This window comes from Pundamilia nyererei, unplaced genomic scaffold (genome assembly GCF_000239375.1).
Source record: "Pundamilia nyererei isolate P.nyererei 1_Seehausen unplaced genomic scaffold, PunNye1.0 scaffold00039, whole genome shotgun sequence".
Lineage (NCBI taxonomy): Eukaryota > Metazoa > Chordata > Actinopteri > Cichliformes > Cichlidae > Pundamilia > Pundamilia nyererei.
Window position 1 is genome coordinate 4,010,715 of NW_005187440.1, and position 11,747 is coordinate 4,022,461.

At 38.3% G+C, this 11,747-nt stretch overlaps 2 protein-coding genes across 2 annotated transcripts in view; one reads left to right on the forward strand and one right to left on the reverse strand.

Annotated features, from left to right (window-relative positions):
• Positions 1-9,681, reverse strand: part of itchb (itchy E3 ubiquitin protein ligase b) — a 22,988-nt gene extending 13,307 nt beyond the window's left edge. The window contains exons 1-7 of the mRNA XM_005730844.2: positions 9,517-9,681; positions 6,555-6,646; positions 5,505-5,646; positions 3,309-3,433; positions 1,441-1,575; positions 1,071-1,116; positions 781-962 (exon numbers count right to left, since the gene is read on the reverse strand). Coding sequence (XP_005730901.1) covers positions 781-962; positions 1,071-1,116; positions 1,441-1,575; positions 3,309-3,433; positions 5,505-5,646; positions 6,555-6,624 — 700 coding nt within the window. The 5' untranslated portion in view covers positions 6,625-6,646; positions 9,517-9,681. The remainder of the gene's footprint in view (positions 1-780; positions 963-1,070; positions 1,117-1,440; positions 1,576-3,308; positions 3,434-5,504; positions 5,647-6,554; positions 6,647-9,516) is intronic.
• An 853-nt stretch (positions 9,682-10,534) lies between these two features.
• Positions 10,535-11,747, forward strand: part of calcrl2 (calcitonin receptor-like 2) — a 42,609-nt gene continuing 41,396 nt past the window's right edge. Inside the window, exon 1 of the mRNA XM_005730845.1 lies at positions 10,535-10,648. Within this exon, the coding sequence (XP_005730902.1) occupies positions 10,599-10,648 (50 nt within the window). The 5' untranslated portion in view covers positions 10,535-10,598. The remainder of the gene's footprint in view (positions 10,649-11,747) is intronic.

Genomic DNA, 11,747 nt, shown 5'->3' on the forward strand with positions numbered 1-11,747 from the left:
CAGGTAATGGCGGAAATGCAAAAGTTCGCGCTGACGTCTATTCCAACGTAGGAAGTGTTTTGAACAGCTGATCGGACCGGCAAAGCGTGTTTCTGGAATATTGTGTTTTTGTTCCTGCAAGCGCTTTTTATGCAGTTTTTGCAAAGCTTTATGTGGAAGGAAACCGTGACCGAGGACAAGCTGATGGCACAATATGTAAGTACAACTTCTCCGGTTTCATATGCAAAAAAAAAATTTTTGCGCTAGCTTACGTGGTTGCAGTGCTACCGGGATTTAAAAATAGTTATGCATAACAGAGCGTTCCCGCTCCGATCGGCTCTAAAGGGTTAAAATGCCTCGTTTCAGACAGCGAATGAACTGCATAGTTGAAACAAGGAACACTGTAAGTTAAATAAAGTTCATTTTGAGCTGCCAATCATGAATTGTGTGAATCGGCCCCATTTTGGAGTGCAAGAACAAAACTGTGGAATTAATATGATTATAAGAGATCATTAAGGCGCATGTGCGAGAGGATTTAGCTAGAAATTATCTTATTGTGCATCTCTGTGTTGTTGTGCATGAAGAAAGCTCATATTTAAGGAAACCGGTTGTACAAACATATCAAGAGCAAGTTGTGCTTTGGCTCAATTCCAGATCTACCTCTGGGTTAAATATTTGACACTGGAATGATGGTAGAGAGTGGGTATAGAAAAAGAGTGTCTCTTCTTCTTTGTTTTCCTTTAGTTCATAGTTTCAGTGTCTTGACAGATTAGAGCAGTTTTCACTCATTAAATCTCTTACCTGGTGAAGAGTTGGGTCTGCGTGGGGTTGGAGGCGGAGGTCTAGATGGCCTAGGTGGTCGAACAGGCCTCAGCCCTGTTGAAGATACCGATGGAGACCCTGTGCTGTTTACTGATCTACGGCCACTAGGAGAGGACTTGTGCTCTATGCTGTCCACAGCCGGAGAGCTGTCTCGACTGTGCCTGTGGAGGAGGGTGGGTGGATACTGATAAACAAAGCAGGAAAAAAAAGAAGAAACCAGAAATGTGACACTGGTAGAACTTGCCTAAAGACAGGAAGATGTACTATACCTTATGGAATGATCACCATTTGGCTGCGACTCCCCATTTGATGTACCTGAAATAAAAGCATGCAAGAGAAAAGAGTCAAAATGAGAGATTCTGTTAGAATGTAACATAACCAGTCAAATAATTAAGAACTCTGCTATTAGTACTGCTGATATGGATGAAAAGTTGAACTTCTGAAAAAAACATGTCAAAATATCTTCAGTCCCCCTTTTTCAGTTTAAAAAAAAAAAAAAAAAAGTTGTAAAAAAACAAAACAAAAACAAAAAAAACAAAAAAACAAAGGTCCTGTAAAATAAAACAAAAAAATGACATAAAATGAAAAACTTCACATGCTTCCAATATAAGTTCCTCTTTGTGCTCTTCCGTGACTCACTGTGATGGTCGGCTTCTGCTTTTGCGAACATATCAGGATCAACAGTCATGCCGTCAAGGCAGACAGACAGGTCCCCCACCACGTCTGACTCGTCCCTGTCTGCACACAGTTGTAAGGTCTGCACCACCTCAGAAACTACATACAAGAAACACACGATGGTCAGTGCTACTATGGCATCTGAAATACAAACCTTGCCATTAATGATGCCACCAAACTTTACTTCAGTCAGTGGTATAATGTCCCTTAAAAAAATTCTAACCAACAATACACAGTAGTATTTTACACAACATTCATAGTAGAAAAAGAAGTACTTTTTGCCCCCCGTAAGCCTCCTGAGATCACATACTGGATACTAACAAAAAGAAATATAAAAGTACTGTTATAACCATTTATTGATAGCACAGTGACAGAAGCTCACCGCCAGGAGATGTAATTATATATTATAATACATTTTTTAATTAAATGAGAAAGATTACTTAAAAGACTGTTTTCCTGCTTCTGTTATGGCTAAATATTGTACCTAGTACAATAATGAAAAGGTTCATTTTTGAGGTGGAAAACAACACCAAAACACAAAAAAACAAACACGACAAATGATTTCAAACATGAAATCTTGAATATTTAAATTACAAAGTTATGGCAATCAGCATGTGTTTCCCTGCTCTGATATCAAAGTCAGCTCTTGACATTTGATTTGCTCCCAGAGCTCCCTGTCATTAGCTCTGCTCTGCTGGACAGGGTCCATGCATATAAAAAAAATAAAAAAATGACCGCACAGTGAACTGGTCTTTATGAGGGAAAAACAAAAACATAAACAGACCAAAAATCTTCCAGCATACAAGCAGATGACAAAGATTATAAATGGAATACTCTACTGATTGTTTTACTGTGTGTAAGTCAGATAAACCACATCTGTAAGCGCTCTGAAATTCTTTCTGTATGTACGTGTGCTGCAGTGAAACCATGTAAACCTGCATCAACTCACACAGACAGCAGGAAATTATCTGACAAAAACGTTGGTGGGCAGGAAGTGATGTAGTTTATACTTGTAGCAGTTTACTTTTGCAGGAGAAAATTACTAGTTAACCATTACTGTCTAATTGTCTACACATATAATTTCTTATATTTAGCAATCTCCTTTGTTCTATGTGCAACTGTTGTGTTACTTGGGTTAGCCAAAGCGCATTTCTACGGCTTGTATCCAGGATCTTATTTGCTGGATCAGTCAATTCATTGATTTTCCGCTGCATATTATTATGTGCTGGAGCCTATCACAGCTGTCTGACTTGTGTATCAAACTTCTTTGTTAAGGCACAAGAATTTGTAAAACGGACTTAATTTACATTTTCTGTGGTACTTTTGAGTACATCTTGCTTCATCACTGGCAAACGGCTGTATGTGATAAACATCATTTAAAGGGTTGAGAGTTTCCCTTTTTTTGTCATCAGATGCTTGCAAAATTTATTCTCTATATTTGATCCCTTCGCAAAAATTTTACTAAATTATATATCTTTATAATCATATATGTCAACTCTGAGGCAAGGCTCAGAGTGACAAGACACTGTTTTTACCAAGCTAACATGCTTCATCCTGCAGCTCTTCTAGGGGTAAGTTGAGGTATTCCTCAGAGAGCCAAGAAGCATAATCTCCCAGCTGCTTCCTTTCAATTGGACATGTCCCCACACAGCTCACCTAGGAGGCATCTTAGTCAGATGCCTGAACCACCTCAGCTGGCTCCTTGTAGTGTGGAAGTACAGGAGCTCTACTCTGACCCCACCCAAATGACTAGACTCCTTACTCTACCTTTAAGGCAGAACGCACCGCTTGTATGTAGGAACCTTTTTTCCCTTTGTGTCATATATACTCACTTTTCATGTCATTAGATTTGAGTGTTTCACTAAGATCCAGCGTGGCCATCCCTAGCAACAGATCTGACTTCAGGGTCTGGTGGCTCCACACACGAAACACTAGTTTGCTGAATGGAGTTACGATCCTGTGAAAACCAATATATTTAGAAACAGTTACTTTTGAAAGTTTAAAAAACAAACTAAAAAGAGAAAGAAAAAAAACAAACATGCTTTTTTCGATTGAAAAGCTAACATAGGAAAGTTCTTCATGGCCGTGTACACCATTTCAACAACAAGGTTGACAGATTAATATGTGCTGATAGTGTTTTTATAGACTTTCCATTGTCTAAATGAATAAATCTGTAAGCAGTTCTTATTCCACTTCTCAATCACAAGTCCTTAGCTAGCCAATGTCAAGTCAATACCATTTTGTGTGAGTCTTAAAACCTTTTAAAGCTCCAATCTAACATTTGTGTTAAGTACAATTCCCAATGATAAGTTCTACAAGCATCAATAATTACAAATATAGGAAATAACAACCAATTACTCTCAGGAATTCCCAGCACTGCAATCTATTTGACAACTGTGTTACCAAGCTAAACAGTGAACACCACTTTGTCTGTATGAGCAGCAAAAATCTTTGTGTTATCCTGAAAGCGAACCACAGACAATAAAGTTCAAAAGCTATTCAGGGACAGTGAGTGTCCATGACCGTCACTACGACAGTTGTTTAACAGTCACCAGGAAAAGAGACAGTGGATATGTGGACTGGGTCCGGTTACACCCCATAGTAAACACTTGTTATATAATAACGCTTCCCCCGTTGGTCTAAAAGAAACTGTAGGAGGGTTCTATAATAAGAAGGCCACTTTGCATAGAAGGAGACATTAGATAGGCTAAAATTAAGGGGGTGCTAAATGTGTGAATATTTTTACTGCAGGAAGTGAAGTGGTGTGAGTGCACTAAATGTGAAGTGCATTCTTGGAAACAGGAGTCCTGTAAATGCACAGGACACTCACCCAACTGTGTGGGACTGTAACTGCTAATGGAAGCCAATTCCAAACACACAGATCTTTAAACTTCTCTTTAAACTGGAAACTCTATGAAAACCGAGCCCAAGAGCGTATGCACGAAAAACAATTGCACAGTTTCAGTGAAATTCTATTTTTATATTCTCATGAGAGAAACTGACAGTTTGCTGGGGAAATGATGATTTGTCTTACCGCATAGTGCAGTCAGCAGTAATCGTGCATGGTACACTTCTTCCTTTGAGCCAAAACCCAAATTACCACACTGTTTTTATTAATCACTTAATGCAGTCTCTAGGGATTATAGCCATTAAATGGGTTGTAAAAATGTTTGAACAAAGGAATGATGCTCTTCTCACCGAGGAGCACAGGCATCATTTACTATATGCTCTCTTTTTGATATGCATATTTTATAAGCTACAAATATAAACTACTATCATTTTATTAGTGCCAAAACTTTTGTTTTCCTTCAACATAGTTGAATATTTCTCACTCCATAGAGATGCTTAGAGAATCTTTAAAGGGTGCCCTTTATGCTTTTGCTGATTTTCATATGGATATTTATACAAACATGGGCAAAGTTTCAAATAATGAGGTCAGCATTTGTACAAGTAGTTCTGGTGAGTTAAAAATTAGGGTTTTAGATGTTGTATGATGTCAAAAACAGGGGATATCCTTAATATGGTCATCTCACAGCTGTATTAACCTACTGTTCAAACCTCCTGTTTGCAAGAAGAGGACTGAAAAGGGTCTGTCGCAACATAAGATAAATACAGATCTATCTTTTTAAACTGTGAATGATGCAATTACTCTACTCTGCTCTCTAGTTGTTTCGTTTCTCCCTCTGAAAACGCTACATCCAGATGAGCAAACTTGAGGATTTGGTAAATACACAGTTGGTTTGGTTTCCTGAAAATATAAGTAGTAACATTTATGACAATAAACAGTCTATGGCATCTATCTGAGTAAGTGGGCTATTAGATGTTTTATGGGCACATTTAAACATTAGAATTCATTCTGTATCCTTTCTCATAAATTCAAACATTTGCAATTTAAATACAGGTTTTATTTAGACAGGTTTGGCTCGAGTTAAATACCTTTTATGGGTAATAAAATAGAAGTATGGCATAGGAGTATCTATGATATGAATTAATATACAAGTCTAGTAATCCTGGCAAGACTGACTCACACAGTGAGCGGCTGCTTCCATTTGGGGCTGTGAGTGTTGGTACATTTCTCTGTTTTCTTGGACTGGCCGTCGACTGTCACTTCCACATAGGGACTGGGACCAAACCAGTTTTTCTTGTTTTCTTTCAGTTTTGCTGATAGCACTAAACAGGAAGAATACATATAGTAAATGAGCAGTCAGATGTTGGAGTCCAAAACAAAACAAATAAATTGTTTACAACTTTAATTTAGGAACAAAATACTAGTATGAAGGCAGTGGGGGAACAATTATTTGATCCCCTGCTGAATTTACAAGTTTACTTACAAAGAAATGGACAGTCATTTTAATGAAGGGAAACAAAGTCCCAAACGCTAAAACTCTAAACCCTTTAGGTTTCTAGGCTGCCGCTTGGCAGCTTGAGGTTTCTTTCCCTTCACAGATTTTTCTACAGGATTCAGGTCTGGAGACTGGTTAGAACACTATGTGACCTTAATGTGCTGCTTGACAGTATGTTTTGAGACATTGTCATGATGGAAGACTGATCCACGGACCCATGTGCATGTCTACGACCCATGACGTCTTGGGCAGCTCTTTGGTCTTGCCCGTGGTGACGGCTATGTTGGAATGGAAGAAATTGATTCTGTGGAGAGGTGTGCTTCATACACAATATGAGTTGAGATCAGGAATACAATAAATATAATTAAATGACTGATTGTAATTAGTGGGAGCCAGAATTGTGGTGTGGTTGTAGGGGATGAAATTCTTATTTCACTCTATGACATGCAAATCAGTTTGTTCTGGATTTTGTGGTTGGTATTCTCTCACTCTATTATTACCATAACAATTAGAGACTGTTCCTTTCTTTGTGAACGAGCAAACATACAAATTTTGTTTTTTTAACTGGTAGTAAAAAATATGCAGTAATAGCAAGAAGCACAGATTTTTACTAATGAGAACATCTGAAAAACTTAAGCAGCTATCTGAATGCTCAGAAATAAAATAAGTCAACCTGACTTTTATTTTAACCTCTGTGTGTCGGTCTTCACTTCTTGATGAAGACCGAAGACTCACCAACGATTTGTAGCTGTGCCCTAATAGGGTATCCATTGGAAGTGCCCGACTTGGTGGCTCCACTGGCCATGACATAGGGCTGGTATAAAGGCCTGTAGACAACACATCATTAGGTTGGTGACAATCATGCAGAACTCATACAGATATGACTAAATTATCTCATCTGTAAGTTGCAGATGTGCACCATACTGGTGAGATCATTTAGCTCAAATATATTTAGCTTACATTGTGAGCTGAACTGATTTCTGACTATTAATAGGTAAAAAAAATATGAAACACTACATTAAAAATATTTATATTTCACAAATTATCTCTGCAAATCTACACTGTACAGTAAAATAGAAAAATATCAGAGCTTTGAGCAAATTTTCATTAACTACAGGAATTATACTGCAACTATATTTCTTACTGAAATACTCTTAAAATGTACAACATCTGAGATTAAAATAGTACACAATGACTTTCATTCATACACAGTCACAGACATTTGGTGGCAAAGCTGGGAAACAAACCACTAACTATTTGATTAATGGAAAACTCGCTCCAACACCTGTCTGTAAAGTGCACTGAGACTACATTTGTTGCAACTAAAACTGAATTAATCAATTAGTCAATTTAATCAGCTGCAGTTCAGCAGTCAAAGCTATAACAGTCAGTCACTATAAGAACCTTGCAAGATGCATAAAGCACATCAAGCTCGTACATCTTCCATAGCTGACACAAAAGTATCATAACTGTGGGCTCCAAATTACCTCTAATGCATATTTCTTCCTATATTCCTGTGCAAATGCTTTCACTGGGTTTGGCTTGAAGCAAGCAGCCTTTACCCAATTATCTTCAAAGTCTAAGATAAACAAGAAATACGCCAAATCACTATTCTCGCCAAATCTGTGCAAACAACTTAGCTTAGCTTAGCTCAACGGACACCCTACTTAGGACATCAGCAACATGCATACATATTTTTTCCTTTGTACAAAGACTTCTACCTAAATAATGTCATCACCTGGAGAGTCATTTTGAATAGTAGAAAGTCTACATTAAAAAAAAATAATTGTATTTCCTTTCAGGATCCCATCCTTAACAACACTAAACAGTATAATGACCTGTTAAACGTCCGCAACAAGGGAACAGACTGACGGTAAACTCAAAATAAAAAGAATATCAGTTCAAGCAACAGTAAAAATCTCCTAAATGCTGCGTCATCATGGAAGGTAATAAAAGACCACAAAAGGAGGCAAAGGCCAGGGCTGCAGGCTGTGAAACCTGTAAGGTGGCTGTAAAAGAAAATCTTATGGGTCTTACAAAAAAACTTGTGATCTTTGTCACCAGTCTTCACTTTAAGATCACAATTTCATTTATATAATACATGAGAGCAATTACATAAAGCTCATGCCAAAAATACACCGACAACAGCAATAATTGGTTCTGAGGATAAGGTTGCCAGGGCCAGTTATACTGTTTGCTTATAAGCATGTCAACAGTATATGAACTCCGAAAGCTCTGAAGCAGGCCCTGTGATCTTTTCTTGATTGTGGTTACTTCAGTGTGGCACTGAATAATGCAGGGTCCTCAGCTCTAGCTCATCCAACAGTCTACGCACACAGCAGAGCAGGAGACAGTGAGGAGCTCCCGGGTAAACTTTCACGTTGGCTACTGGTCTCAGTCAATAATTCATTATAATTGCTGACTTTGCATCCTTGCAAGTAGGCTGAATGTGTATCATGGATGAGTGTATTTCCTGGATACTAAACTGGATTTTTGTGTTTTCAGCTAAGCAACATCTCCCACTATTTCACAAAGTGCATCTGGGGTTTCTTGAAACTAATCTGAACTCAGACTGATTCAACTATTGCCTGTTAGTGCTGTGGTGTTGCAGGTGAACCAACTATTTTGAACAGTATGACCAAAACCGCATAAGAGGAGCTTTTCATTACTATATGCTGAACTTCTATTGTCAAGGTTGCTAACACCTTGTTAAATCACATGGACACGCTGTTTACATCATGACTAAGAGGGCAAAACAATGCAGCACATCAAAACAACATACCGTCGCAATGACGAACATGAAATCTTTGTCAGATAAAAGGGACAAATGGGTTTTCTAATATTACGATTCAAGCAAACAATACTCAAAAACCGTCATTATAAGTAAAAATCGGAGACTGTTGAGAACAATTGCGACCGAGGGCACAAAATAACGTAAACGTCATTCTTCCATTATGTTTACAAAGCAATTATGTCAAAAGAGAAAACTATGCGGTCAGGACAGCTTGCTAATAGAGGGCACTTGGGAGCAGTGACGTTTGACAGGTGCAGTCAGTTTCCCGAAGAGTCAACAAGCTTCCGTATACCTTTAATAACACTTCTTTTCACTGCTTCACTGACACAAACCCATTTATAATAATATAAATTCCTACCAAATCACTTCAACATTCCTCAATAGCGTACTGAGAAATGACTCCATGACGTCTAAGCGTAAAGATTTAATCGAACTACTAAAATATCAGATTGAGTGTGGCGCACCTTCCTTCGCAAATGACAGCACATAGCTGAGAAGAAACTACTCAATGTACCTCCACATTCCGTGTCTTGGATGCTAAGCTAAGAAACGTTCGTAAGATTACATAATTTAATCCAACTAGGAATTGATAACAAGCTAACGCTAATCCGGTTAGCCGGAGAAAGAAGTACAGTATGTCCTGGTTGCCAAAGTCAAAAGCCATGAAGTTGACCACTTTTAGTTATGTTCGCCGCTGTGGCTTTTTAACTAGAGTTGCTGAGTACGTGTTGAATGTCAGCTGGCCACCAGAATTGACAGCCTGGTGCCATCCCAGCCCAGGCTAATTACTAGCCTGCTAGCTTGTGTCATCATCATGGCTGGCTGGAAATCCCAAAGTCCAACGGCTGTGGAAAAAGCTAATATCACCGATGAGAACTCCAGTTATTGGCTCCCATTACTTACCGGAGTCCGAGCGAGGAGCTGTAAAACTAACGCGCTGTATCTAAAGTGTCCACCCAGCCTTCGCTCACCAGGATGTTTGGGTTTCTGTTGGGGGTTTCACTTCAAGGAAGAAGAAACTTCCACCATCTTCGTAAGCTCGTATCACGTGATCGAAACAAGGTGGAGCGCGCACGCTACTCCCTCTTTGTACCGTGATTGGACAAGAGTTGTAGTGCTACGAACCAATAGACGGTCAGTAAACATAATGATGCATTTAAGGTACTTGCAGTCTAGTCATAAACCTTACGTTAACGCAATGTTTTTAATGCCTTGTGCAGCATTTTTTAAAATAACGAATATATTTTTATATATACTTGATATGAAGGATATCCATCATCTTCTGTGGCAAACTTGATACATAAATGTGTTTATGATGTGTTTAGTGAAAATAGGCTTAGGTAAATACAGTTAGAATAAAATATCCACAAATCTCTTGTGTGCAAAAAGAAATTCCTGTTCAATCTTAATCTGTCCTATGTAGCTCTTGACAATGTAAAATTTAACATGCCATTAAAAATATCAAAAGACTACTTGATTACCAACATATTTTGTATTTGACTTTAAATGTAGTCATATTTCTAATTTGGTTAGAAATATTTCTTATGGAGGCTGTTTCCTATTTACAGATGGTGGTCCAACAACAAACGGCAGATGGAAGTGTTGTGCTGTATAGCTGACTGTGTAATCGTTGTCACCTCCTCGGTGAGGACAAAGAGCTGTAGGGACAAAGAGAAGAGTGTTTACTAAAGCTCACTAAATTTAATATAGCAATAGGTTAATATACTACATACTGCGTGTGTTATAATTCATAGATATTACAATCTAATAAATAGAACATAAATGTAAAATAGGATGTATTGTACTATACACTTAATGAATACAAATATGTCAGTTCAGTTCAGAGATGCTTTATTTTGAAAGTGCTAACAGGAACGTAGTATTCGCTATGACGTTTGTCTTGACTCCTATAGCGGGGTGGTCGGGTTTGGTCACTGTTGATACAGAGACAGCATGAGACAGTTCTCTGTTCGGATCATGCAAGCATGGGGATATTTGGAGGAGAAGACAGTTTGACAGCTAACTCAAAGAAAAGGTAAGCCACAAATCTCAACACCAAGCATTAGGAACAGTCCAGGGCACGACTTATTACAATGTTTATGAGCCTTCACTTGAATTGTGGCCACACAGCGCAAGATGCAAACGTGTTGTGTCTTATGAAAAAGAAAAACTGCACCAATGCAATGCATAAGAAAAGTTACTCCATGACTGTGGAAAATCCACGATGTAGGCATGTAAATCCGATACAAGGTGTCTGTAACACGTAGTAATAATCATGCACGTTGTATTTTTTCACAAAAAATAATAGAACTATTTACGAGTATGTTTATTATGATAGAGAACAATAAGGTTTTTGTAGCTGACACTCACTGAAAGCATTTTATGCAATATTAAAAGATTCTAACATTTTTTTTTTTCCCTTATGGGGTTTTGTATATAGGGTTCATGCAAGTTGAGGGAAGGTCACACCCTGAGCTGACTCCTTGGCTGCTACTGCTGTTGCAGTTCTAAGTAATATATGAATAGAATACAGAGGGATAAAATAGTGTATGCCATGATTATCTTCACTACTGCGAAGCACAGATGGCAGATGGTCAACATCAGGGAGTCTGCAGTGAGTCAACATGGCATGAAAAGTAAATGACATCTGACAGTAAAGATGGACAATATAGCAGTGCTTTAGTGGGAGGTGATAGTGTTTCCTGTCATTAGGAGCACTCTGAGATTCAATCAAACACTAGATGGCTTCTAATAGAACAGTTTTTTAAAGCAGTAAGCAATGTGGGGAAGGGATTTCTGCTGAAATTGACATTGCTGTTGTAAAATCTTCACATCCTTGAGTAATGCCGGTTGATAAACTAATTACAGAACGCAAACTAAGGAAGGCATCCCCAAGTGCTCCTTTTGACATTCAGTCTGACTTAACAGCACAGAGAGTAAAATAATATAGGAAACACAGAGGTGCACACAAGCTTGCTCGAAGTTGTTCGCATCAGACTGACAAGTGCTTTGTTATTTCTCTTAGCATTTGCATTTCTCCCGGGTGATTTTCATTTCCTTCTACATGCACATTAGCAATCACTAGAAAACCTCTGCAGACTGGTAGGACCTGCTTTGAATGTGTGTGTGTTTAA